Source organism: Porcisia hertigi, chromosome 30, assembly GCF_017918235.1.
Source record: "Porcisia hertigi strain C119 chromosome 30, whole genome shotgun sequence".
In the NCBI taxonomy this organism is placed as follows: domain Eukaryota; phylum Euglenozoa; class Kinetoplastea; order Trypanosomatida; family Trypanosomatidae; genus Porcisia; species Porcisia hertigi.
This window is the reverse complement of record NC_090589.1, coordinates 399,888-426,446: the sequence shown is the minus strand read 5'-3', so window position 1 is coordinate 426,446 and position 26,559 is coordinate 399,888. Positions and strand designations below refer to the sequence as shown.

General features: G+C 54.4%; 7 protein-coding genes across 7 annotated transcripts; all 7 read right to left on the bottom strand.

The window, feature by feature from the left end:
- Positions 1–581: 581 nt before the first annotated feature.
- On the bottom strand, positions 582–4,748 carry JKF63_02889 (uncharacterized protein; the record flags this gene model as incomplete). Its single annotated transcript, XM_067898913.1, has 1 exon — positions 582–4,748. The coding sequence occupies one exon, from the start codon at positions 4,746–4,748 to the stop codon at positions 582–584; it is 4,167 nt and encodes a 1,388-aa protein (XP_067755357.1).
- Positions 4,749–9,376: 4,628 nt separating this feature from the next.
- Positions 9,377–10,468, bottom strand: JKF63_02888 (uncharacterized protein; the record flags this gene model as incomplete). Its single annotated transcript, XM_067898912.1, has 1 exon — positions 9,377–10,468. One exon carries the CDS (start codon positions 10,466–10,468, stop codon positions 9,377–9,379), a length of 1,092 nt encoding a protein of 363 aa, XP_067755356.1.
- A 1,983-nt stretch (positions 10,469–12,451) lies between these two features.
- Positions 12,452–13,489, bottom strand: JKF63_02887 (uncharacterized protein; the record flags this gene model as incomplete). Its single annotated transcript, XM_067898911.1, has 1 exon — positions 12,452–13,489. One exon carries the CDS (start codon positions 13,487–13,489, stop codon positions 12,452–12,454), a length of 1,038 nt encoding a protein of 345 aa, XP_067755355.1.
- A 3,583-nt stretch (positions 13,490–17,072) lies between these two features.
- On the bottom strand, positions 17,073–17,729 carry JKF63_02886 (uncharacterized protein; the record flags this gene model as incomplete). The annotated part of the gene is made up of 1 exon (XM_067898910.1): positions 17,073–17,729. One exon carries the CDS (start codon positions 17,727–17,729, stop codon positions 17,073–17,075), a length of 657 nt encoding a protein of 218 aa, XP_067755354.1.
- Positions 17,730–20,039: 2,310 nt separating this feature from the next.
- On the bottom strand, positions 20,040–20,627 carry JKF63_02885 (uncharacterized protein; the record flags this gene model as incomplete). The annotated part of the gene is made up of 1 exon (XM_067898909.1): positions 20,040–20,627. The coding sequence occupies one exon, from the start codon at positions 20,625–20,627 to the stop codon at positions 20,040–20,042; it is 588 nt and encodes a 195-aa protein (XP_067755353.1).
- A 912-nt stretch (positions 20,628–21,539) lies between these two features.
- On the bottom strand, positions 21,540–24,554 carry JKF63_02884 (uncharacterized protein; the record flags this gene model as incomplete). The annotated part of the gene is made up of 1 exon (XM_067898908.1): positions 21,540–24,554. The coding sequence occupies one exon, from the start codon at positions 24,552–24,554 to the stop codon at positions 21,540–21,542; it is 3,015 nt and encodes a 1,004-aa protein (XP_067755352.1).
- A 1,001-nt stretch (positions 24,555–25,555) lies between these two features.
- JKF63_02883 (uncharacterized protein) lies at positions 25,556–26,206 on the bottom strand (the record flags this gene model as incomplete). Its single annotated transcript, XM_067898907.1, has 1 exon — positions 25,556–26,206. The coding sequence occupies one exon, from the start codon at positions 26,204–26,206 to the stop codon at positions 25,556–25,558; it is 651 nt and encodes a 216-aa protein (XP_067755351.1).
- Between the last annotated feature and the right edge of the window lie 353 nt (positions 26,207–26,559).

The following is a 26,559-nucleotide window of genomic DNA, read 5'->3' as shown; positions in this document are numbered from 1 at the left end:
GAGGATGAGGGAAGGAAGGGTTGGGTGCGAGATACGACTGCGCCTACCGTCGCAGGAAGGTACGTCGCCCTCGCACCTCGTATATATCGATGGCGCTGGGCATCGACTGTGACCAACCACCTTCATTCCCCCCACCCACCCACCCACCCCATGCATTCATCCTCGTGTCGACGCTTCAAAAAGAACGACGGATTGGTAGTGATGCGCTTCGAGACACGACGACACACACGCACACATACCTGCACGCGAGAGAATACACACACACACACACACACACACACAAAGGCAGAGGCGGGGGCAGAGGCGAAGGCAGAAATGGCGATAACCCCCGCCCCCTCCGCGCGCGCACACACGTAGAAGGGAGACGGAGAGATAAAAAAAATTGAACAAATTAATGGCTAGAGACGCTGGTCACGTACAGAGGGGCACATCTAGAGATGAGTATTGCACAAAAAAAAAGACTGAGCAGATGGAATGCGTCGGGACGAGAGGAGGAGGGAGAGCAGACTCTGCAAGTCGTCTCGACTCCATCGACTAGCCACCCCGATCGAATGCCCTCCTCTCAGACTGCACCTCACGGCTCAGCTAAACTCAAAGGTGACGCTCTCCTCAATAGCAGCGATGATTTTCGCACGAGCTGTGGCGAAGTCCTTGTAGGGCGGCAGCTTCAAGGTCGAGAAGCACGTTGCCGCCGAGGGGAGATGATCAGGCCCAGACGCGTTCAACGTAAGCAGCTGGACCTTGAAAGGGGGCGCCAGGAAACGGAAACCCAGAAGCGGGGGCCGCGTCATGGACGTCACAAACTTGAGTAGCTGTCGCTGCTGCTCTCGAGAGAGAGACTCCACAACGTCCCAGAACAACCGCACCGGCGGTGTGTCTTTGTCCTCCGGTTGGTTGTAGACCGTATTCTCTTTCCAGTCCTCCAAATCTATCTGCCCCGTCTCATCACCACCGAAGAGCTGGCCAACTTCGTTGCTATCGAACAAGCGAAGACGGTTCTCGTCAATGACAGAATGCAGACCTGAGCAAAAGGCATTCGTCTGGTCAGCAGCCTCGCGATTCAGCTTCAAGTCGGCGACGAGGTTCACGTAGAAGAGGCAGTTGCGCGGTGTCACCTCCATCTTCGCGCCGCCACTCACCAGCTCCACTTCCTTTGTGGTGCCCAGCGCGCTCAGAGTGTAGACAAAAGTCAGTCCGACTGCCAGCAGCTCCTCCTCGCTAAGACGTGTGAGGGACATGAGCTGGTGATAAAGCTCTGGGTCAAAGCTCTTGAGATTACTGAGTGTGTTGCGCCGACCCAGGATGGCGTTGCGAAAGTGAAGGGCGAACGGAAAGTCCTGCAACACACCATCGCGCAGCGCGCGACCCACCATTGCCCCCAGGAAGCGAATCTTCAGAAGATGCTGGGCGTCATTCGTCGCCAAGGCGCTGAAGGAATTCGGGTACACGTGTCCGTCTGGGGTCTGCCGAAACAAACCGCATTCGGTGGCAAATCCCTCCTTGCACAGTGACACGATAAATTCTCGATACACACCACGGCCATACCCAGCCTCGAGCGTGCCGTCCTCGGCAACGAAGCGCACGCCGAGCATGTCGCTACTGAGCGGGTTATCGTGAAAAAGGTCAAAGGCGTCAATAAAGGTGCGTCCGCGGTGCACCACCGTCCGCTGCTCACTCGGCAAAGTCCAGCGACTGTCCGTTTCCGCGAGGAGGGCTGAGAGGAGCATTGCACGAGCGGCAAAAGGGACCATGAACGGTGCGTGCACGAGCAGCTTTGTGTACCGAGTCGGCTGCTTCCACTGCATGCTCTCATGAAAGGCGAGGACGTCGCCGGGAAGACGCGCAGGAGCTATAAAGGCAGGCGCTGCAGCAGTTTCCGTGGGCGCCCCTATGCTCGCCCTGACACCCCGAGTGCTGGTCGACGCGCTAGCGTCGTCGAATCCTCTCGTCCAATCCTCCTCGTTATTGTCCTCATCCACCACAGCGGCGCTCAAAGAATCCCAAGTATGGAACAGCGACGTCACCGCAGCCTCGGAAGCGACTGAGCCAATAGACAACCATAGATTGGTCACTGCAGCAGGTACAAACGGGTCTGCCTCATCTACTCTGTGTAGGCGGGAAAGCAGCAGGCAAGCGGCATGTGCAACAGCCTCGCTGTTGGTGCCCGGTACGACACCATACATGTGGGACCGGTGAACAATCTCCTTTAGCGCAAGCACCAAGGCCCAAGACTCCTCTGTAGAGAGTACCGCTCCCTCGCCACCACGACGCAGCTCATCAGTGAAGTTGCACACATTTACATAGTACGCTAGGAGGGTAAAAAAAAGGGTAGAAAGCGACGCGTGAGGGTCGTAGAAGGCGAGAGGGTACTGCGGATGCATCTCCCACCTTGGCAGCCGCGGGAGGGACATGGAGGCCGCAGTCGAAGCTACGTGACGGCCTGGACCCCACTCGTCGTCGCCGGCCAGGTGCTTCTCCCCTATCCCCTGCGCACTGAATACTTGTGGCTGGCAGAGTCTTTGCAGAGCCTCGCCGGGAGGCAGCACAGCTCGCAGCCCCTCACAGCTCTTCCAGTAAAGACCCCATAGCCGACGCAGCAGTTGTGGCGTGCGGACCATCTTAGTGTACAACGCTAGCGTCTCTCGCTGATAGTCATGGTAGATTGTCTTCGAGAAAGCGAAGATGGGCCACGCAAAGACGTTGCATAGAATCTCCAGTGGGCTCTGCTGCATGGAGGCCGATGACGGCCACTGAGGTGCAGCAGCAGCAGCAGGCGAAAAGTGTGTCGCACACCCCGTCGACGAAGCTCCTGTGGAGGTTTCCTCTTCGTTGCCGCTGCACTTGTTGGCCAGCGCCGCAGCGATATCGTCGGGGGCCTCCACGGTGAGCTTCTGCGATGCCTGCAGTCGCAGTTTCTCATGTCGTTCGTCCTGCGCGATTAATAGTTGGAGCAATCGCAGGCCACCCTCCTCACTGAACAGGTATGAGGTGAGTAGGCGGTACTGACCGCGCGGTGATGCACTCAAATCTCCGTCGCCGTCCTCTGTACCAACTGAGCACCAGTTTTTCTGTCTACCGGTATTGTACGCGTAGTGATCTGCCAAGAGGCCCTCAATAAAGAAATTCTCACGGCACAGTCGCTCGCTCAGGCAACTGAGACTCAGCAAGTACCACTTCACAAGGTCAGTGCGAGGTGCTACAAGTGGCGGCGACACCGCTGCTGGAGACGACATGGTCTCCACCAGCTGATGAACGCACGGCAGCAACCGAATAAGTCGCCCCAGTACACGAGCACGCAGCCTCCCACCTCGCAGACCACTGACGTCATCGCCTGGTGTGATTTCAATGTCCTCGGCAATACGTCGGTGACACTCCGCCAGAAGCATCATGAGAAATGAGTCGGCCACATCGCAGGCACCACGCCCTGCGCCCTCCGCGGTCGTGTCGGCAGCACAGAGCACCACCGCTAGAGAGTTGGAAGTGAGTCGCTGGTAGTCCTCCGACGCAAACGGGGCACACATACAAGTCCAACACGCCCGCGCGAAAGCACATGTAGGCGGCGGCGGCAGTGGGTAGCAGCCACCTACTTCTAATGGAGGAAGGGACGGAAACGCAGCAGCGAGGGGCTGCAACAGCTGCACGCAGTGCGAACGCACACTCGTAGGCTGTGACATCATCTCCTCGCCTAAAAAAGTGAGTGCTGAAGTCAAGGCGTGAACGACTGGCCAACGATCAAACGCTGCAACCGCCATCTTGAGGTCACCGTAGCCCCCGTGAGGTGACGGCTCCTCATTGAGAGTGCATGCAAACGCAGTGTTATGTGCAAGGAGGGCATCCACAATCAAGCGTCCCACTTGCTCTACTGAAGATGCGCTGCTGAGGGTTGAAGAGCATCCTTCATGCCTCGATGGCGCCGCAGACGAGAACTGCTGTAGTAACACACAAAGGAGAAGAGCCAAATCTTCGACTGGCAAAGAAGCCAGAAGAGATGACTCCAGCAGCGATAGCGAATTGATTGGCCGGTTGGGTGCAACTGCCTCGGTGTGACCACTGTCATGCACGGCGGTACTGTCATCACCCGCCCTCTCATCACTTTGAGCAGAGTGGTTCGTGCTTTGGCTGAGAGCTACGTAAACACATTCGCTGTAACGCCAGAGAACCCCCCGCTGATACTCGCGCAGCTCTCTGAGGGAAGCGACTGGAGATGTATAAGTAGAGGGAAGAGTGACACGCGAGCTGGCCGTGGCGCCTCCGCCTCCGCCAGCCGCCTTCGATTCAGGTGCATCCCCCTCGACTGCACAAACCTCTGGACAACCCCCAACAGTTGTCGCAGCTTCCGAAGACATGTTGCGGTGCAGTGGAATCTGTCCTTTGTGGCTGCGCACATACGAGAGACACCAGCACGCCGTGCGAAGCCGTGCAGTGAGCTGCTTTGACTGACTGGGAGCACCGGGTGTCAACACAGCAGAAGACGCGCCCGCACAAGAGGGCGGCAGTACAATTTGTGACATATCAGATGACAAGCTATCCAGGTCACTCAGCGCGAGACGCACTGTCGTCTGACAAGCACGCCACTGACGAATGACGCGCTGCAGCCGCTGGGCGGCTAGCTTGCGGCGTGCCTCCTGCTCTCGGCGTAGTCGCACTCGCTCTGCGTCTTCGATGATTCGGTTCCGGTTTTTGTAGTGGTCGCGCGCCAGCGTCATGTTGCGCATGCGACTGCTGCCGTCGAAGACAAAATGTCTCATCGTCAAAAATGAGCAGAGGCGAAGCCCCAGACACTCACACAACGCAAAAATTCACAGGGGATGGTGCGGGTGCGCCGGTGCAAAGCAAGTCAAAGCCAATCGTGCCGGCAGAAGTAGGATGGACGGGGAGAAAGCAAAGAGAAAGAAGTCCGAATAGAGGACAGCGGGAAAAAAGCTTGAAAAGGGGGAAAAAACGTACGCGCAAGCTAGGCTGTCCTGCGTGTGCGCGTCTCTCTGCACAGCGATCGCTATTGAGCTACTTCAGCAGGACTTCTCACGACTGTCTGCAAGCGAAAAGCAGGAGGAAGGGGAGGAGGGGGTGGGGAAGGGGGGATGACCTTCCAGAAAATTGTGTCAATTCAGCAAGCGCAGGTGAACCACCACACCCCACTCACCCCAGCAGAAGGGGGGAAAGAATGAAAAGATGAAAACACAGGCAGGGTGTATCCTCACTGCTGCCGCTGTCAAGAGAAAATATAATATACTCTCCTGTAATTGATGCCCACCGATACAAGAGGCTGGGAAACAGGAAAAGGGGCGGTGTGCTGCTTCGTCTACGTGCGACACCGAGGGGGGGGGAGGGAGATGCACAGGTAGCGAGAAACAACTGTGAGCTCAATAATATTTGAAAAAGAAAACAAATGAATTCGGAAAAGAAGGTGTGTACAACTTGTGTGTGTGTGTGTGTGTGTGTGTGAGAGAAAAAAGAGTGTGGTAAGCGCTTTACCTCGTCTACTGTCAAACCCACATGTGCACGCGCACAGACAGAAAAAAAAAACTGTATGTGCGCTGCTTCTGCTAGGAAATCTGTGTAACGGGGAGAACCAGTAGTGGTAACGGTGGTAATGCTTCTTTGAGCGCAAAGGAAACGAAGAAATACGTGTGGAAGAACTGATAATGAGGCAGTGGAAACAGCATAAGCCCACAGGTCGTATCATTTGAGAGGGATCTCCGCGAAATAAACAATATTCTGCGCACATGTCTCGCGTGGTAATAAAAACCCACAACGTTTGATCGCTTCTGAGAACCGCCGCCGCCGCCCCCGCCCCACCTCCGATGATACTGCAAGATGATCCCCTCCTCTCACCTCCTTTCCCACAGAAGCACAATGCAGAGAAGCACAAATCGATGCACCGCCAAGTCTGCAGGGGACTCATCGCCAGCAAGAGGCCGACACTGCACAAACGTGCGAGCTGCCATGACATTGATCCCATTCGCACCAAGCCTGTCAGGATCACATGACGCACAAAAGACGGACGTGGAGCGGCTCTAGTGCGTCGACTTGGACTTGAACGCATTACGGGAGGATGTATGCACACCATTCCTGGAATGGGTGCACATGCCCACAGCATTAGCGCTGGGCCTCTACGAGCGTTGAAAAAAAAAGCGTCGCTGATTCGTCTGATTTGTTCGAATATATAGACTACATGCCAAACAAAGAAAAAAAATTACACATCATCATCGACTGCGCGATCCAACAGATACATACGATATTTTTCTTCACGGAATGAATGAGTGTTTGTCTCAGGATTTAAAAACAAAAAAGGGAGGACCCCCTTCAAGGAGGGAGAAAAGCGGAGCAAGCCGTTGCCTAAGACAGACGCCCGCCGCTTACTGGCACACATACACACACACACACACACACACCAACGCGTGCGCCACAAAAACACAGACTGATATGTCAGACGGAAAAGAAAAAGTGGAGTTGAGCGTGGGCCCATTCCGCTGCTAAAAGGAAAGGACACCTGAGCTGAGAGCGAAGTGTCGCTGGTAGAGCGGGTGGGCGTGCAGAGGGGGGGGAAGGGGGAGGGGGAGGGGGAAGGTTGAAGCCGCAGTGCAAGAAAGACAAACGACACGGCACACAGCAACAAAAGCGACGCTCAAATCCATCTGGACCGAAACGAACAACGCAAGAGCAGAAAAACGTGCAAGGAATACTCTGGCCTTCAAGAGGTTGGGGGGAGAGTGAGATGAGGATGACGGGACCCACCGTATATCCACCGATAAGTACAAGCAAAGAAGAAAGGAGGGGACAAAAATCACCACACCGCGCGTATCCACGATACACACACTCACATGAACATGCACAGTCGGCCAAATCACGCGCCTTTGTTCTCCCTCCCCTTTCTTGCCTCTCTGAGACCCAACATTCCCAGCCTCATCCCTGAATAAGTCGGTATAGAGGCATCTCGTTTCCCTCCGGTGGGGGTACTTAGCTCACACGTGCCACTCACGTCTTTCGTGTAGCCCCTGAGCCTGGAGCATGGCCCATGCGTACACACACACACACACACACAAGTACAACTCACAGGTGGAATAAAGACTCCGCCTCTACTCGGCAAAAAAAAGAAAAGAGTCCAAAGAAAAACTCGACTGCCCTTCGCTTCAGTCCAGCCACCGTGCCCCAAGGGAAAGCACACCAATATGAATAACCACAAGAACCAGTGACAGCAAGAGAAGATGCCCTTCGCAGCGCCCGGCGCACCCCCCCCCCTCCCCTTTCCTCCTCCCCCTCTCCACTTACTACTTTCGAGAGAAGAGGTAAGGAGCGGGAAGGGATTGGGGGTGGGCTCTCCGCACTCACTACCCAAAACACATCATACACACCTGTGTGCAAATACGGCCAGGTCAGGCAAAGGAGAAAAAAAAGATGACAAAGTGGGGGAGAAGGGGCACCTCCGCGAAGTAAAACATACGAGACAGGGGTATATGAAAGGCAGGCAAAGAGGGCTACTCCATAACGGAAAGGGGGCAAGGCAGGGACATGTAGAAGCGCAAGCGAGAAGTACACCTATACGACAAGCCACACATGCTTCTAGAAGGGCACAGCCACGAGTGCCCGCTAAAAAACAAATGTACAGCTAAACGGTTTACCCGGTGAGCATGTAGACGCGCATGCTACACATGCGCTGCTACGACACCTAACGCCGAGACCTGAAGCACGTGCTCTGTGGTACGTGAAGTGTAGAGTATCGGCCTTACCACTTTGTGTTCTCCGGCTACACCCCTTTCCCCTACGGGGATCCCACAGACAACTTTCCCACGCTCACACAACTGTCACTGTGCGGTGGTGGTGATGCCAAACTACAAAGGAAACACCTTTTTTGAACACGTCGCCACCATCACTACTGCACGCACACACTTAGACAACGGATGCGTCACCGACCACGGCCCTCCTGGTGTGCCACCGGCTACACCCCGGTCGTCTAGGACGAGCCGTCTCTGTCATCCTATCGCGACATGGGCCGTGCGGGCTCTTCATGTCTGTACCCGTCCCTCCCTCCGAGACGTGCGGCGCAGTCGGCCTCGGACAGACTCGGCCGCACGGCACGCCTTGATCCGCGCGGGCTGCATGCAGAGTCCTGCTCCAGGGCAAAAGCGCTGGCGACTGTCGCACAGGGGGGCAGAGGGCACCACTGCATGCACGCCGGGTTGGCTCAAAGAGCCAGCTGGCCCGCCTTAGGTCGCGCCCCCCCCCTCCCCTCCCCTCCTCCTCAAGCCAGTGCCGTCTACTACATGGAGTGGAGACTCACAACGTGGAGGGCTGCAGGGCCCATACGGTGCGATCCAAAGTCTTCTCGCCATGCCTCCCGCGCACATGTGCCCGCATCCACACCACCCAGTTGGGTGTAAGAGGTGCTGCGTACTCCGCATACACACACACACGTGTGTGCGTGCGCGGGTCTGGATCTCCTCACGCATCCTCCCCGCCAACCACTTCGTGCTGCCCCCACCTCGGCGCGCCTCCTCGGGACGCAGTCCACCCGTCCTAACCGTCGTCGACAGCGCGTGCGCACAAAGCCTGCATGCGCAAATGGCGGGGCCTGTCCCATGACAACGTTGCTGTCCCTGTCACCCATCACCGTCTAATGAGATGAAGGAAGAGGGGAAGGCATGCAGCCCTCCGCCTGAACCCCCGCCACCCCCGATGACTAAAGTGGGTGTGTCAAGGAAAGGGATTCGTGCAAACGCATGTGCCTGAGCACCGCAAAATTTGTAGTCCGTTGCTCCAAAAGATGATGAGAGTGGACAGCGATAGACACCCAAAGAACGGAAGGCATTGTAGCGCGACTCAAATGCGTGCAAGGAAATCAGCGCTATTCACCCTTTTTAGTGTGAAACCAGGCGAGTGCCTGGGGAGGGAGGGGGGATAGTGAAGAAGAAAGCCAGGTGTCCACCACAGACACGAACGCAGAGGGATTCAGAGAATAGCGGCGGTAGTCGCACGCGCGCACATCGCTTGTGAATCTTTGGTGCGGCTCTCTGTCTTCTGTATGCAAGGGCACTAAGGTGCGCAAGTCGTTTGCAGGTTTACACCGATGCGGGTGGGTGCGTGTGCACGTGCGTCTTGGCGTACACCCGTGCTTGTGAAAGAACAGTGTGCGATAGTAACGAGTGCCTCTTTTCCCGGCTCCTCTCTAGACGAAAAGAAACACAACAAAAAAAGAACAGCGTGAAACGATCCGCAGAGCACAAAGAAGAATGCGTTCATATGACGACGGCTCTGCGCTCGCGCGGATATGGCCAAAACTGGAACCGACACCACAGTGTGGCACTGTGCGGCGAGACAGCAACTGGGGGTGACACTTCTAGGGGTCTGCTTTGAAGACAAGTTCATCTTGTTGACATCATGCCTGCATCCCCGCGAGACTCTCCTCGTCCGTCGGTAATGTTTGAATGCCGTGGTGAATCACAAACGTTGCCGCCTGTGCGCCGAGTCTGCAGCAGAAGGCGAGGTCATCGGGCTTGTTTGCGAAGGCAGCAAGGAAAGCACCGGCAAAAGCGTCGCCCACACCTGTTGCCCAGAGCCTTGTAGAGTGGGGATCAATGCCCACCACAGGAACTTCACCGCACTCGCCATTGCTGGTGGCATAAATGATCGACTCCGCCCCGCGTGTCATGATGACCTGGCGCACAGAGTGCTGGTCGTACATCATCTCTATTGCAATGTTCTTGGCCAGCGCAGCATCGGACATCTCGCCTGGTACCCACTGCAGCATCATAGCGAGGTCGCTCATCTCCTCTCGGTTGCCAATAACAATGTCGAGAACTTCTAGCACGTCCACTAGGCCCTCGCCATATTCTTCGAGCACGCGCCTGTTAGAGAGACCTATAGCCGTAAGCTGCTTGGTCCCATCAGGCAGCGTGCGGGAGCGCGAGCTGGTCATCAGCTGCAAGGTCTGCTGGACACGAGAGACGTTGGCGTACGCGGTCGTGTATATAACCTTGGCGAAACGCTGCCCATCTTGTACCGCAGGGGAATTCACAAAATCGTTGCTGAGGAAGTTGGCGGACGACGGGTGGGCAATAAGTGTACGAGTGTCGCCAACCTTGCAAACGGCGCACAGCCCGCTGCGCCTGTCGTGACTTACCTCGAGTTTCATTGTAACGCCGTGAGCTTCGGCTGCCGCACGAATTTGATCGCCATATTTGTCCTTGCCCACACATCCCACGTACATTACGTGTCCTGGCTTCTTGAGGACGTGTTGCCACACCCACTGAGCCACGCGCGCTGTGTTGAGGCCGGCGCCGCCAGGCGCGACACTGAGCGTGTGGTCTGGGAGCCAGTCCTCGAAGAGGGTACTGTACTGGGGGCTGTAGATGTACGCGCAGTCCTTCTTCAGTCCATACCTCTTCAATAATGCATCGTCCGACGCGACTACTATGTCGAGGAGCGGGTTGCACTGCACGTACAACGGAATGATTTGCCTGTCCTGCATGTCGCAGATGCAACGCGGGAAAGGGGGGGAGAAGGGGGAAGAAGGGGGAAGAAGGGGGAGAGAAGGGGGGGGAGGCAGCAGGAGTAGCACAGAAATGTATCCAAGACGTAAATGGGAAGAAAGCAGCACAGATAAAAATACGAACCGCACAAAAATAAAATACAGAGAAATGAAACGGGGAGTCGAACGAGACGTCAACGAAAAGAGAGGGTGGAAGGCGAAAAGGAGTAGAAAAAAGGGGGGGAGGGGTTGGAGGAGATGTACAAATGTTTGAGTGATTCGCCTGGTGTGTACTTTTTGTTTGTCGCTTGTGTGTTTTAGCTGTTATAGTTTTTTTTCTTCCCGATGGTGTGTGGTGGTGGTGGCCGGTGTGCCTCTCTGTGAGTGTGTTTCTATAGTCTTACTTTTTGACGTATGGGAATGAGCCAAGAGCTGCAGTTTTGGGGGAAAAGGGAAATGAATATGGCGGTACTTACTTGTCGGTGTTGCAGCCCGCGCCCGAGTGGCTGTCGTGTAGGACGACAAAGGGGAGAGCCACTGAGTCGTCGAGAAGAGGGATGTCAGCGGAAGGAGCGAAAAGAAAGGAGGCCCAGAGAGGAATAAGACGCGATTGTGCGGGAAAATATATAATTCGGGAGGTCGCCGGTTGCTTCAACTCTTGAACGGTCAATGCTGTGTGCGGCATGCGTTCATGTAGTAGTAGGGAAGGGGGTGGTGGGGGTGGGATGCGAAGGGAAATATGAATACGATTTGAATGAGGCCAGATGCGTACGTGTTGGTGTGCACAAAGTCCATCGCGCAACACAAATATGGCCATACCAACCGGGGTAGCGCTGAGGGGATGAGCACTGAAGGCGGTGGTGTTGCCTCCCGTTACCCTCCCTCACCCCTTTCCTCCACATTTCTGCACGTTGTGAGTTGCGTCAAACACAATTGCAGTACGCACATGCGCGAAAAAGACTGCCCCTCGATCACTCAAGCCCCTTTTAATCTTTTGTTGCGTCTTTTTCCTCTATACTCATTTGCTTCCAGTGCCTCTTCCCGTAGGCTTTCCTGTGACTGCATGCATACGCATACACATGCATATATATAATTGAACATGTGTGTGTGTGTGTGTGTGTGTGCTTATCTGCCTGTGGTTTGACTGAATGACCTCAACTTGACCACAGCCCGTCCTTCCAGTGGCTACACAAGCGGGGAAAACAATTTATTTTATGGCATACACGTGTGAGGTGAACTGGAGATGGGGGGAGGGGGGGAGTGGAGTGGTTTGGGGGGACCACTTTTTCCTCTTGCCCTTTCCGTCACTTGCACGTAAACACCTATATGCATCTTCAACACGAGCTCGGCAAAGAGCGGGAAAACAAAAACGAGAACACACGTTTCGCACACGCCCATTCGCCGCAGGCCCATCGGGGTCCACAATTGTTCCACGACGTACCCTCTGAATTCAACGAGGGAGCGACCTTGAAAACGTGCAGAGATATGGGGAGTGACACGGGCCCTGAAGACGACAGAGGCGCAGCGTCCCGTGCCCTCCGGCATATGTGTGTGTGGAAGGGGGTGGGGCACGTATGCGAGTTGGTGCGTGGCGGTTTCGATGCAACATCGTGTGTGTTGATGAGGGAAGGATGGGAGAGCCGAAGAGTCCAAGGGAAAACGCTTGCGCTCGACTCGGGCTTTACTTCTTGTCATCTGTCCTTTAGCCTTGAAAGCAGCCCTGCCCATTTGCGGTCACAATTCCTCTTCGTCCCTCTTCCTCCCCCCCCCCTGCACCACTCGATAAAGATGTAGAAGGGAGGGAGTCATATACGGAAGACACTGATAAATGTGGTTCATGGCGGTTCGCTCAGAGAGAAGCGAGAGAAACAAGAAAGTTAGCTAAATAGAAAAGAGGGCTTCAGCGCATCACGACACACTGATGCGCACCACAGTGGCTTCGTCTTTCGCCTCTCAACAGGCATCGCCCGAAGCCTATCCTTTTCAAGGAAAGATGGATGGCATATCGGGATAGGTGCAGCCGTCGTGTTGGATGATGACACCCGCGGCATAATTGCCGACCTCGCAGCACCGCTCGAGACTGCGGCCCAGGGCGTACGCAGCTAGGAAGCCGCCAACAAACGCGTCGCCGGCGCCGTTCAGGTCCACGATGGTGTCCCTCGCAATGGGCTGCACCGCGATGGAGCCAGTCTTGCCACTACGGGTAGCGTACACCGTCGGCTTCTCGCCATGCGTAATGACGACGAGACGGTCGCGAGTGCCATTGTACGGCAGATCCGTAGCGGCCTTCTTAGCGACCTCCAGGATGTCGGTGAAGTCCCACTCCATGCTGTCCGCGAGCGCCTTGGCCTCGACCTCATTACCGAATATAACGTCAAGGTACGGCACTGCTTTATTGAAATTGTCCTTGAAGTACTCCAGCAAAAAGGGGGCGGATAGGTTCATCATGAACTGCCCACCCGACGCACGTGCCGCCTCTGCCACCTGGAGCACGTAGTTCACGTCAATGGTCAGCGTGAAGCCAGTGAGGTAGTAGAGCTGACAGCGACTAAGCGTCTCAATGACATCGCTGCTGCGCATATGCTTTGAGGAGAGCAAGCTCGCAGCAGATAAATTTGCCACAAGCGAGCGTTCCTTCCCAGTGATGCACACGGCACACGAGCCAGTGGGAGCCTCCGTGGTGTAATCAAGGTGCATGTGGACGCCGTCCTTCTCGGCGGCACTCTTCAGCAATTCACCGTACTTGTCGTCTGCGATGCAACCAACGTAGTTGACGAAGCTGCCCTTGGGGGCCTGTGCGATCCACTGCGCCACGCGGGCAGTATTGAGGCCGGAGCCACCAGGAACGTAGGTCACATTGGGTTGGCGCTCAAGGTCCTCGAAGATACCCTTCTGGGTCTCTTCCATCAGGCAGGCAGATGCCTTCTGGACCTTGTACTTCTCCAAGAACCCGTCATCGACGGGAGCGGACACGTCGAGGAGAGGGTTGCACTGGACGTAGAGCGGCAGAGGAACGGACATGGTTGAAATGGGATGGGAAAAAGGGGGGGGCACCTGGGCAAAAGAGGTAGAAAAAAAAAGGGCGAGGTGAGGCGTCAGTGATGAGAGTGCGTGACAAATACTCGGAAAACAAACAAAGAGGAAAAATCTTGTAGCTTTTAACGTGTGTGTTTTGCGATTGGCTACCAGTGGTGGCGTACGCAGACACACATGGTTCGGTGCGAGAGGATTGTTCGTGGAGAAGTGTAAACACGAATCCGAAAAGAAGGATTCGAAAAAATCGCAAGACATGTTCAATGCGGGGCGTTGCGAGAGAGAGACACACACGCGCGCGCGCATACACAAACGGAAAAGAAATACGAAAGATGAAACAAAGGAAGAGAAGGTGTCAATCGACAGTTTTGTAAAACAGGAAGGATAGAATATGATGAGAGAGTGAACCCGGGCGGCGCGGCAATGGGGGGAGGGGGGGTGAAGGACAAGAGCATGGGTGCGGGAGGTCGCTAACCACGTCCCCCAGTTGCTCCTGACACGTCCTCTGTGCTCCCATCCACAATAAAGATTCCCACATGACTACAAGACACCGCACCCCTCTCTCTATTGCGCTTGCACCTGTACTGGGCTGAATGGGTAGGTGAGGATGGGGGGAGTTCGTTTTTGATGATGTTCCGTTTTTTTTAATTCCTAAACAAGTATCCTTTCGTGTCGTTGTTTACTGTTTGTCCTTTATTTGCTGCTCATCTGTATGCAGCGACCCAATAGAAGCGCCGAGAAATGGGGAGGGGGAGAGAAAAGGGGGGGAGTGCGGGGGTGTGTGTCTCGACGTACGTAGAGCTCTCTCCTCCTCTTTCTGTTTTTCCCTTTTTCATAAAACGAAGGGGGAGAATAATAACCGAACAACCGGCCGAGAGGAAAACCTACAGAAGAACCGACAAACAAAAACTGAGAGAGAAGTGCGAGGTCAAAGAAAAACGTACACACACACACACACACACACACACACACACACACGGGTGAACAACAAACGTGGCTATGCCAAAGAGTAGCGTTGTGGAGAAGAGAGATGCGGGGGGTTAATAGTAGAAGGACGTACAAAGAGAGTGGGCGGGGAGCGGAGGAGAAGGAAAGCAGCAGCAGCGAGGTAGAGGTGCAGGAGTAACACAGTCGGGGGGTTAGGGCACAAGGACTGCAGATCCGTCCTCACCAATCTACCCTCTGCGTTCTTGACTGGACTCTCCACGCCCTGCCCCACTCCTCCTCCTCCTCCCTCCCCGCCCTCCCTCCCCGCCCTCCCCTTGGGGAAACGTACCCCTCCTCTTCTTGTCTGCATGCAGAATACGTGATCCCTTGTCGTCAATGACTGTTACCCACTCGTTTGGTTTGCTGTTCGCCCATTACGTGCGAATTCATGCAATTCGCCCTTCTCTCCCTCTCTCTCGTCGATTTTTTTTCTTCTTCCAACCCCCTTTCTCATTTAAATCCCCTCTCGCATTTAGAAGGAAATGTTATCAACCTACACAAACACACATCAATATATATAAACATATTTTTTTTCATTTGTTTGTTGTTGTTTTGTTTTCTGGAACAGCGGTCGGCACATCCTTTTTTTTGTCCCTCCCGACCCCTTCTTTTCTTTCCAGTATGGATTTCACATGTATAACATTACCGATTAACACATCCGTAACCCTTTTTTCCCCTCCCCCCCTTTTTTTTTCTTTGTTTCTCCCCACATCTGATTCCCTAATAAATGTTTTCTAAATTTACTGTACCACACACACACACACACTTACATATCCACATACATGTATGCATAGGTTGGCGTTTGCACGTTACTGCGTAGATATACTAGGCCGGTCTGTGTGTCTGTGTGTGTGTGTGTGTGGGGGGGGGGGGGTCTTTTCACGGGCTTTTGTCCCTCCCCCCTCCCTCCTCCATAATATGAGTTACTCAAGCGCTCATCGCCACCATTACGCGTCCCCCTTTCGTTTCCCCATTTCTGCATCACCTTATGAGATGATTTCACTACAGAGAAAAAGGAGAGTAAGGGGTGGAGAGTGACAACAAAGAGCAAAAGAAAAAAAAGGAGCTCTGTTCATCTCGCGCGACCAGGAGACCACACAGACAGACCACCAGCAAATAGGGGGAGAGCGAGGGGAGGAAGGAAGGGAATAATAAAAAACGCACGAAATACACACACACACACGCCGCCTCTCATACGCATGATGTGATTATGTGTGTGCGCGTTTGTGTATACTTTTCCTCTTCCCTTTTTTTTACCCGCTTCCCTTTAATTTTTTTTTGGTACTTCGTTCTCTACAGACATTACAGGGAACAAAGAATTTTGAGATCATGAAACCCAACGAAAGGAAAGGAAGGTGGCGGGGGGAAAGTGGGCAAACAGACAAAACCTTCGAAGAAAGTAAGTTGATGGCGACGCCATCGTCAAGCCACGCAACAAAAACGCGGCAAGAGGAGGGTGAAATATGAGAGGGGGAAGAAAAAAAACATATGCAGATTCGCACGTCAACAGTCATCAAAAAAAAAAGCAAGAGCACGAAAGGAATGAGCACCGATGTGCCGTTGTGAAACACAAATACACAGGGGGAAGAAAGAAGAAAATGGTGGAGAGGCAAGATTTGCATAGGAGTTGCGTTGCCAGGGTGTAGAAAAAAAAAACAGCAGCAGCAGCGGTACTTTGCATCCGTACGCGCACTTGTCATGTGTGATATACGGCTATTGTCTCCCACCAAAAGGTGCACACACACACACACACACAGCCAAAGGAAAGTGGAGAAACAAAATAAAAAATGGGGTTGGGCTCCAATCCCAGACCTGAAACAGAACAGAGAGGGTATCGGTGAAGAGGGTGGGGGGACGAATAGAGGACGCGGATATGAGCGAACGGAGGGAAAAGTTATCGTCTTCGTAACCTGAGAACTCTATAAAAACGGAGTTCATCTTCTCCCAGACCCTCCCTGCCACGCGCCCCTTTTCCTCTCACTGTATATCCCCCCCAAAACTCGGTCGATGAATCCTGCATTAGTCACATCTCAAATAGTTGTACTCTTCTGGATAGAGGGGGGGGGGGCATGTACGTGATCGCACTGATGGGAACACACACACACACGTGCGCCCCGACCCGTCCTCCTGCTTTCCCCTTTTCTCGGTGCAGGAATGTCCTCTAAAAAAAGTCACATATGAAACTCAGTGCCCAAGCCTGCCCTCTCACACGAACACCCGTACCGGGAACGATTTTGTGTGGGTGACTTGGTGTGAACGCCCGCCTTTTTCCCGCAGTACCAACGCAGATTCGCTGCACCGCAACTGCAACCACAATCAATAACAGCTGCCTCTTCTGCTCCAGCCGGCTCGTCAACGAAAAATAGGAGGGGCAAAGAGAGAGACAGAGAGAGGCTAGCGGGGGATTGTTGTACCCGCGCCAAGAAACACACACACACATACGTGCCCGCAGAACACCACAAAAGGCTCCCCCGTGAGGATCGCTACGGCATGTCTGCGTGTGCATGCGCCTAGAGGTGTGATGTCACTTGACTTGGGGCGTCCTCCTCTTCCTTCCTCCCCCCCCCATCGTGTGTTCACTCCTTCACTTGAGAGCAGCATTGGAAGAAGCGTCAGAGATGGGGGCCCTGTCGTCCTCGTCGGACGTCGTGGCGATGGTTTCCGGCTCGAGGAAAATGAACAAAATGAGACTGACAATCTGCACCACGAAGGACGTGATCAGCAGCGCGTAACCGGGGCCAAGACGAGCCTCCTCTCGAGTCAGAAACTTTAGGCCGCAGAACGAGGTGTAGTAAAAGGATGTCACGATAGCCCAGGGCACAAGGACGCAGGCAATGGAGAAGATGGAAAGCAGAATGATAGCCCTCTTGATGTGCGACCCGCAGATTTTATACCAGGACGCGCCACACACAAAGAGCACAGTGAAAATAGACAATACGCTAAACGCCTCAGCAACCTCGAAGCGAACATGCATGGGACGGCAGTTGAAGATGGTCGGGGATGTGATACGCCCCGGGTAGTCGGGCTGATTACAGTCGCCGTGCAGACCCCACAGCGTAAAGCACGCGTTGGAACCCACAACTGCAATACTTGCAACTGACGCCGGGGAGCGGACCATCAGCATACCCAACGGGGTCCCGACCGTGGTGAATAGCAACGCCACGAAGGAGGCAATGAACATGATAACCGCACCCACGTGCTTTCCATACTCCTGGTTGTAGAAGGCCTTCCTGCTGCCCATTGTTGCTGACTTCGACTGAGGGGAGAGAGGGAGAACAAAAAAAAATGGGGAGTAAAGGAGAATGTATAGTGAGTTCTTTCTGCGCAATGGGGCGGAATAAGAGTAAAGTGAGAGAAGGCGAACAACACCGAAGAGCTCAACAGAAATCAGATGAAAATATTTGTGACGGGAGGCGTGACTGCCACTGCTATGGCTGCAGACTGATGTGTGACAAGGTGTGGAATGCATCACATAAGAGTACGAAAGAGAGAAGCGCGGGGGAGGGGGGAAGTAGGCAAAGAGCGAATATTCGAGAGAGAAAAAAATGAACACAGCACATGAGATTCGTATCCCCTAATCACGGAACAAGTAGCGAAGGAAAAGATGAAATCGTGGAGAGGCGGCAAGGGGGCGGCGCAATGCTGTACCCGCTCCATATCGGCATCGCATCGTTGTTGGTGTTCCTGATGTTTTTGTCTGCTCTCCCTTATTACCTTGTTCTCGTGTGGTGTGAGTAATATATGTGTTGTACGTATTCTCGGTTTGTCGTAAATGTCGTCTTTTTCCTTATCGCCCTCTTTTTTTTTTCAGGTGTTCCATCCTGGAGCGAGCGACCTTTGTGCTTTGTCGTCTCGTTGATTTTCTTCGAAGAAGAGGAGAGAAACTCCATTTTTTTTTTTGAGATGAGCATCCCACTTGCGTTTATCCTCGCGAGTGTGTGTGTGTGTGTGTGTGTGTGCGATGCGTGCTTTGTAGTCTACACCTTCTTCCACTCGAAACGGGGGCAAGCGTGGTGATACGCGCTTACAGATCCGGCAGGCTGGAAATGCGATGACAATCAGAGCCCCCTCCCCCCCCCCCCCTACACACACACACAGTCGGGAGGGGAGGGGAGGGGAGGGAACAAGGCGCACACGTGCTGATACAGGCACAGACGAGGTGTACAAATTTGTTAGCAACGCAACCTTTACATTTTTCTCCTCCTTCTGTTGCTTCATACAACACACCGAACATATCACCCCCTTTGTTTTTTTTCCACTTCTCTTTTTTGTTTGTTTTCCCCAACTAGTTTTCTTTTGGCTGGACTTCGGCGGTCGGGCCTTCCCAACACACGAGCCACATGCCACATGCGATGAAAAGATCAATAAGCAATCGAGGGGGTAAAGCAGCACCAAAAAAAGCACGTACGAAAAAAAAAGCCGAATACGTCGAAGGAAAAGTGTTCCTGACCCCCGTCCCTGCGCCTTCTCGAATCCAGCGCATACACTCCGGCCAAAGAACGCAACCTATGACGCAACAGCACAAAAAGCCGCGAGGGATACATGGAGGCAAAGCCAGAGAAAGAGAGGAAAGCTGGGGGGAGAGACAGCCACGCGACCACGCGGACGAAAGCAATATAAAAAAAAAGGGGAGCACCATGAAACAGAGAAAATTAGTTCTTTTGAGCGCAACGAGGACGCCGAGTGAAGAAATGTGTGAGGAGAACAAAAAGAAAGAACGAGTTCGCAGCATCTTCACGTCGATCAGACCTTCCACTCTCCCTCTTCTTCCTTTCCCTCCCCTCCCCTCCTCTCCCCTCCCCCCCCTGTGGTGATCTCTGGGAGGATGGGAGGTAAGAAGAGAGGGGGTGCTGCTGGAAGATCTAGATCGTCAGTCAAGAAAACATGCGATAGCCTTTCAGTTCTGGCATGAGGCTTTTATCCTAGGTGAGAGTCAGAGAGGTACCCTCACACAATAACCAGTCAAACGAAAGGTAATCCTGTCCTCTGTTACTTTTCCTCATACGGGTGATCAACTCGGCCCTCGCGCCCTCTTCAGCCTCCTGTTGAGTGCCTGAATGGACGAGGAGGAAATAAAAATTAAACATAACGGGGGGAAAAGGGGGGAGCAAACGGGGAAAAAAAGTGAAGAAAAATTTAACATAAATTCGTTTTCAAAATGCAAAATAAACTAGGAAGAACACCAACGCAGCTCCGGCCCAAGGGCACGCCACAGAGAGCCTAACCCGACATACACGCACAAGCAAAGATGATTGTGTAACTCTACGGGAAACAGCGAAGCCCAAACCAACGTTTGTGTGGGTGGGTGGGTGAGTGGGGAGGGGGAAGTGAGTGAGAGCAACAAATCATGACGAGGCGGAAAAAAAAAGTTTTGTGTGCGTGCTATGGGTCTCTCTGTCTCATCTGCAAAGCTCGCAACTCCAGCACACTATTACGGTACCCCCCTCCGGCCAGCAGGCCAAGCTACGCATACACGCACGCATGTCACACATGTGTTTCTTTCCCATGCCGGACCTCCTCACTGTTTGGTGGCCGATTACGGAATACCTATCTACAGGGCAATCAGCAGCACCAGGCCGATCACTTGGATGCACCAGGCGGAAACCGTCATACCGTAGCCGGCGCTGAACTTGAACGCGCCGCGCAGCACCGAGCCGTACGGTACACCGCTCAACTTGCCGTTTTTCCCGTCGATCACCACCGTCGACTTGCCGCAGTAGTCGTTGTACCACACCGCAGTCATGCACGCCCACGGGACCAGCGCTACCGCAACCTCCACCACAGCAAGCGCCACCAGAAGCAGCTTCGCCTTGAGGCCGATGAAGTACAGGCCGCCCATTATGCTCGACAGGAGCGACACAATCACAGCGATGATGTAGAACGCCTCCGCGGCCTGGAAGAGCTGCTTCGGGCGCTGGCACTCGATGCTCGTCGAGCGGTGGTCGTAGTGGTTGCTGTCGCAGTTATTCTTCAGGCCCCACACCGTCACGCACGACAGCTTGCTCGCGCCGCCGGCGCCGATGCCCTCGCCACGAAATTGCGAGATCGGCGTAGACGTCACGAGGAAAGTAAACACAATGCACGAACACATCATGTTCAGGGCCACACCCATGCGGCCGTGGAGGGCTTCCATTCCCATGATTGCGACCGGGGGGGAGGAAGGGAGAAAGGGTATGTATAAAGGATAGCCAGCGAGGAAGGGGGAGAGGAGGGAAGGGAAGAGGGAAGGGAGGAGGGATGTTGTGGAAAGCCCTGGAGAACCTTTAATAGGAGTGGTGAGATGGTGTGGGAGGCGAGTGGTGAAGACGTGGTAGGTCACAGTGAGCTTAGCTGCGGGTGCACAGAGAGAAAGGCACAACTGAACTACGAAAGCGGTAGAAAAAGGGGGAGTGTACCGAGAAGGGAGAGGTGAAGTAAGGGCCCACGGCGCAGCACGGTAAAGGTGAGGACAGAGACTACGCGAATACATGACGCGGAAACCCATGAAAACCGAGTGGGGTGCACCTTCAGCTGAGCTGAATGCACACCTACGCGCGTAGGTGCGCATCCCGTGTCGATGAAGAAATAGGGACCACTGCTCCAAAGACAGAAGCCATTTCTGTGTGTGTGAGGATTGGAGGGGGGGGTCGAGGCAAAGGCAGAGGCGAACGCGAGTCTGCCGCCGCGTCGGAACTGCATGTCTGTTACATTTTTTTACGGTTTAATCGAGTCGCCTTATAGGGGAGATGAATGTGCGACTGTATATCCGTGTTTGAATGAAAAGGGGACATGGGGGAGAGAGGGAGGGGGCGTCGATGGAATCAACGTGCACGAAAAGGGGGAGTAACGTTGCACACACACACGCACACACACACGCATAGCACACCTCCAACCGAAATGCCGTATGGCCTTGAGGCGCTCGGGCAACGACAGCCCATGGCGATCGTCACGGTCAGTGGGAGCAGCTGTGCCCAGTTCTAATAAAAACAAATTTGCCTCTGGTGCAACAGCCGACTCCTATTGGCATAACGAGTTAAAGTCCAATAATATATATATGTGGAAGAGTAAAGTGCTACAGCCTCCCGGAGGCGTGGAGATCTTCTTTCAGGGCCGCAAAGGGGGCAGACGAGGCGGACTGATTGCGAGGATGAGCCGCACGCTCGATCGTGTGCACGCTTGCCTCAGCAGCGCCATCATCCGCGGATGCAGGAGGTGTTGGTATCAGCGGTTCAGATATGAGGCGGACCACAGTATTGATGGAATCACCATCGACATCGCTTTCCATGTCTTCGATGCCCTTGGCTGTAAAGCGGCGCTTCAGCATTGGCCATGACCGGCGGGCGCGGAGATCTTTGAAACGCAGCGGCTCGCGCACGCCATGCACCACACCGGGTAAGGTACGCACGCGCAGTACGACGTCTGCGGGCTCACTGACACAAAATGAAGTCCATCCCAGACCACAGACGTACACATCAGCCTTGGGGCGCCGCCGATGGCGCCCGTAGCATTCGAAGAGGTAGCTCCTGATCTCGGAAAGACGAGGTGACCCTGCTGCCGAGTTAAAATCATCCAGCGGAAGCAGCTGCTCATACGAGCCGGGGGGATCCAGCGCCTTGCCTAACTGTTCAAGCCAGAACGTATCAGATTGAACTGTGTTCACGATAGCGTTCCGCACCTTCTGTGACGTGTAGACCAGGAACAGTAACCCTCTTGGCGGGCCGCGCACAACGTCGATGGCGGCGAGGCCTCCCAGGAAGAGTGTGTGTCCTGGGAGAAGAAGAAAACACTGTGGGTTGCGGAACTTGCGAATAAGTGTGCGGCGCATCTGCAGCAGAGTGAGGGGAGACCGTTTGTGCCAGTGAGGGAGAAGTCCTGGTGTGTCGTAGATGTACGTCTGTGTCCCAGCGAGCTCGTCCACGTTCCCGGGTGCCGTTGCGCCTATCGATTGTCGCCTTTCCTGCTGCTTCTGCTTCGCTACGGCATGCGCAGAGGATCCGAGGGAAAGGCGGACCGCGTTCACGGCAACGGTGGTGCCGGGCAGCGAAGACACCGTCATCAACTTGGACGCTCTCTTGTCGTGGCGACCCCGTATGTCGATCATCTCTGCCTGATTCACGTTAGGTGGGGTGTACCAGCGCCAAAAGACGGCTTCCTTCCCGTGCGCGTCCGTCTTTGTGTAGTACACCTTTCGGCTCTCTGGGTGAGGGGGCTGGGGCACATAAAGGGCGTGCGCCATCGCATTAATGACTGACGACTTTCCAACATTTGCCGTGCCGACAAAGTAGGTGGGAAGGGGCTTGTGGGGGCGACGCAGGTTCAAGTTGGCCGCGTCTTCGATTGTGCTGATCAGCTGTGTGATGCCCCAGCCCCGCTTTGCAGAAAGGGGTACCACCCGTTTGATTTGATGCTGCGGCAGTCCAAACTGAACTGCGATGTCCAAGACCCAACGTCGCACGTAGCTCTCTGAAACCAAACACGCTGCCACGCTGCGATCCTTACCGTTGTAGTTGAAGGACCGATTCCGGATGCAGTCCATCTTATTCACTGCGATTATCACTGGATTATTCATGCTGATTAACCCTGGCAAATCGAACACCATCGAGCCTGGAAAGTCTGTAATGTCCACGACCAGGACGACCACACACCTCTTTTCCTTCAGGGCACGGAGCTGGTCTGTGAAGTCTGGGGCAGACCAAACCTTGCGACGCCCCTCCACACCAAGGTTTTCCAAGGCATGACAGCGATGGCAGGTGAAAGGGCGCTGCCTGTCACGGTAGAAGGCATCAAACTCCTCCTGCGTCATGAAGTCCAGCCATTCCTCCCCCACTTGACGGCCGTGTTTCTCCCAGTGCGCCTGTAGCTCTGCCATGCGAGCCGCGTACTCATGGCGAAGCTGAGCCTTCTCGTTTCGCTCGGCCACGTACTTTTCAATCTCGCCTGGACGCACGTAGCCAAAGGCGTTCTCATCTGAGTTCTGGAGAAGTGCCCCGCACCCTGTGCAGCAATCGCGACCAGGCAGCGGAACGTGAAACGATGAAGGGGCCTCCATGACCAAGGATGCCTTGTTTTCCAGCACATGAGCCATCTCCGCCGTAGCGTCCTGGTCCAAAACATGCACGCCCTCCCACTCCAACATCTTTCGCTCCATCTTTTCACCGGCAATCTCCAGCTGATATTCCATGGCAAATCGATCTTTTTCATAGGCGTCGAGGAGAACACCGTATTTCATCTTGTCCGTTAAATTTTCAGCCCTTTTGCGCAACATGCGCGGCGTTTCGCCCTGCCCTGACGACGAGGGACCCGCCTGCTTGTCGGAGAACGAGTCCTGCTCCGCCTCCAAGTCGACAAGATCCTCTGACCATCCCATGATCTTGTGGAAAAGCTTGTTTATGTGGCGAGGCAGCAGAATGGAGTCCGCTACTGCTTTCCGGGAGCGGCGCTTCAGGCTCTGCAGGTGAAGTGGCACAGGCTCCTCTGACGACGGGCTCGTGTCAACCTCCTCCACATTCAACTGAAGTGCCTTCCCAAAGGGAAGAGTGGCTATCGGAGAGCCGGCCTGCAGCCGAGAATCTCCAGCCGAAGATGACGAAGTCGGTGGCAGCACTACGCGAGTGATACCAGCTTGTTCACCATACGGAGTCGCAAACGACACCGCTGGTGCAGCAGCATCAGCAGCAGATCCTGTGTCGACCTCATCTGGAATGCTTCCGAGGGCCAGGGGTCCGTCACAAAAGCGAGGCGCCGAAGTGGCAAAGCGAAGGTTTGCCTCTGTATCGGCAGCCGCCTCACCACCCCAAGCAGACCGTTGCTGAGCATTCGTGAGCGCCATCCTCGCAGTCGAAGGTGGCAGGTGAGGGCTGCGCATGCCGAGAGGGCCGGAGGTGGTAAGGCTGCCCATGATTGTGCCTCCATCCTCGTCGAGCACATCTGCGTTGGATGTCACCTCGATGCTACCACCTGCAACTGCCGCTCTGTTGCGCCATGGCTTACGTGCACCAGGGCTTCGAACCTTCCGAAAAAAGTCGGTTTTGCTGTACCCAAGCGGCGGGACCTTTCGTTTCCACAGAACGGGTGCCTGGCGCAACATGAACACACAACTGGCGCAGTAGTCCTTCAGTACGTTCATGTATTGCAGTGGGCGTAAATATATATATATATATATATGTGTGTGTGTACATGTGTGTGTGAGTGTGTGTGGATTTAAAATGGGGGGATAAAAACAGAGGCGAATTTCCAGATAGAGCGACTTGTCCCTGCGAGAGTGCTACGCTGCTCCTCATATCAGAACACATGCTGTCCACATAGCAGACAGAGAGACGCACAGGTGCGCAAGAAAAAGTGACGAGGAAGAGGGGGCAATACATGCCGCACCAATCTGTGAGGCAACATCCAGAGACGTCTCTGAATAGTCTGGCCACGCTACGCGGGGCACCAGTGTCGTGCGGCTGCGCCCAGAGGCACACCAGAGTCATTGCTCCGAGCAGCATCGGCCCTCCACAGATCAAAGAGCGCGTGCTGTCTTATTCCTGGCACGAGTGTGCAGAGATGATCCTCTCCCCCCGCTCCCCACCACCACCCCCCATCGCCAGCCTCACCACACTTCCCACCACAGCCCACTAGCCCCAAGGCCAGGTGGAAAGAAGAAAAAGGGGGAGAAGTGGGTACCTAGTCTGGTACGCAAATGCCTCAACCTCAACTATTTCGTCGTCGTCTTTTGTGTGTGGGAGGGGGGAGGGGGTTTGTTGGTTAGTCCTACCTACATATACGCACACATACGCTACCCCTCAGACATGCAAGGTGCACAGGGGTTTGTCCAAACATACTTCTCCAGACTCAACGGCACCCGTCCCAGAACGGGTATATAAAAACAAAGGACACAAGATACAAACACAAATCGGCCAAGCTGATCGTCCCGAAGCTCTGTGTGCATGAGAGAAAGTGGCACGCACCTCGCACATCTGAACTCGCTCGACATGCGAGTACCTCACCGCCGGCGTCTACGCGCGCGCGCGCTATCACATGAAACCGCTTGCAAAGTACGGGTCCCGCCCCTTTCTATATTGTGTCAACCTTCTCTCCTCTCCTCACTCAAGCGCTCTGCTGGGTGCGGGACTGGGCTGCTTGCACAACCGTCAGCGATGCACGGAACTCCTCCACAGCTCGCCGCAGCTCTCCCTCCTCCTTGGTGACGAGTTCCGAAGTACGCTGCTTCTCGTTGGACAAGCGACTCTCCTCGGCTTCGCAGCGCTCGATTTCTTCGTTGTTCGACTCGATGAGCTTGTTGACGGAAGCACGCATGAAGGCCCGGCCAACGCCCTGGTAAACCACGTGCTCTGGCTTGAGTTTTGTGAGCTCCCCTACAGTGATCTGGCAACGGCGCTCCGTGCGCTTCAGAGTGACCTGACGAGTCGCCATGGTCTTGACAGTATCACGCAGAGACTCCAGACGCTGATGATGCTCCGTTACCGCCTTCTCCTTCTCCATCAGCTCTGCCTGAGCAGCAACCGAAACGCCTCCACTGTTCGACATCGTCGTATTTTTCTTAGTGGGAACGAAAAAAAAAAAGAGGGAGAGGTTATGAGCTGAGAGTGTATACTTTGACACGCGTGTGTACGTTTGTGGAATAATGTCAGCGTAAATATGAGTATTGACTACCGGTGAAGTAAATAGACGAAATATGTTGAATAAAAAAAAACTCACACGCCGGTGAAGCAGCAGGCTCAGATGATCATGGCACATACCGCAGGAGCAGTAGAAAGAGTGCGTATCAACCGAAAGTCGATACAGGGTAACCGGCGGGGCAAAGAAGCGCGTAGAAGTGAACAAGTGGAGGAAGTCAGATGGGTTACGGAGAGCAGAAAACACACATCACGGCAACTCAAGTGCACAAAACGCACACCCGCGCAGATGTTGGCATCTTGCCAAAGACTCGGTCCTGGTGTATACGAGACGCTTCTCCCGAACGCCCCGGAGAGAGGCAGGAGGAAAAAAATAGAGAAGGAAAAGTATGACCCTGGCCACAGCGGAATGATGTCCCACATAAGCCAGCTTTATCACACACAAACCAACTGACCTACGCACAGACAGTCTTG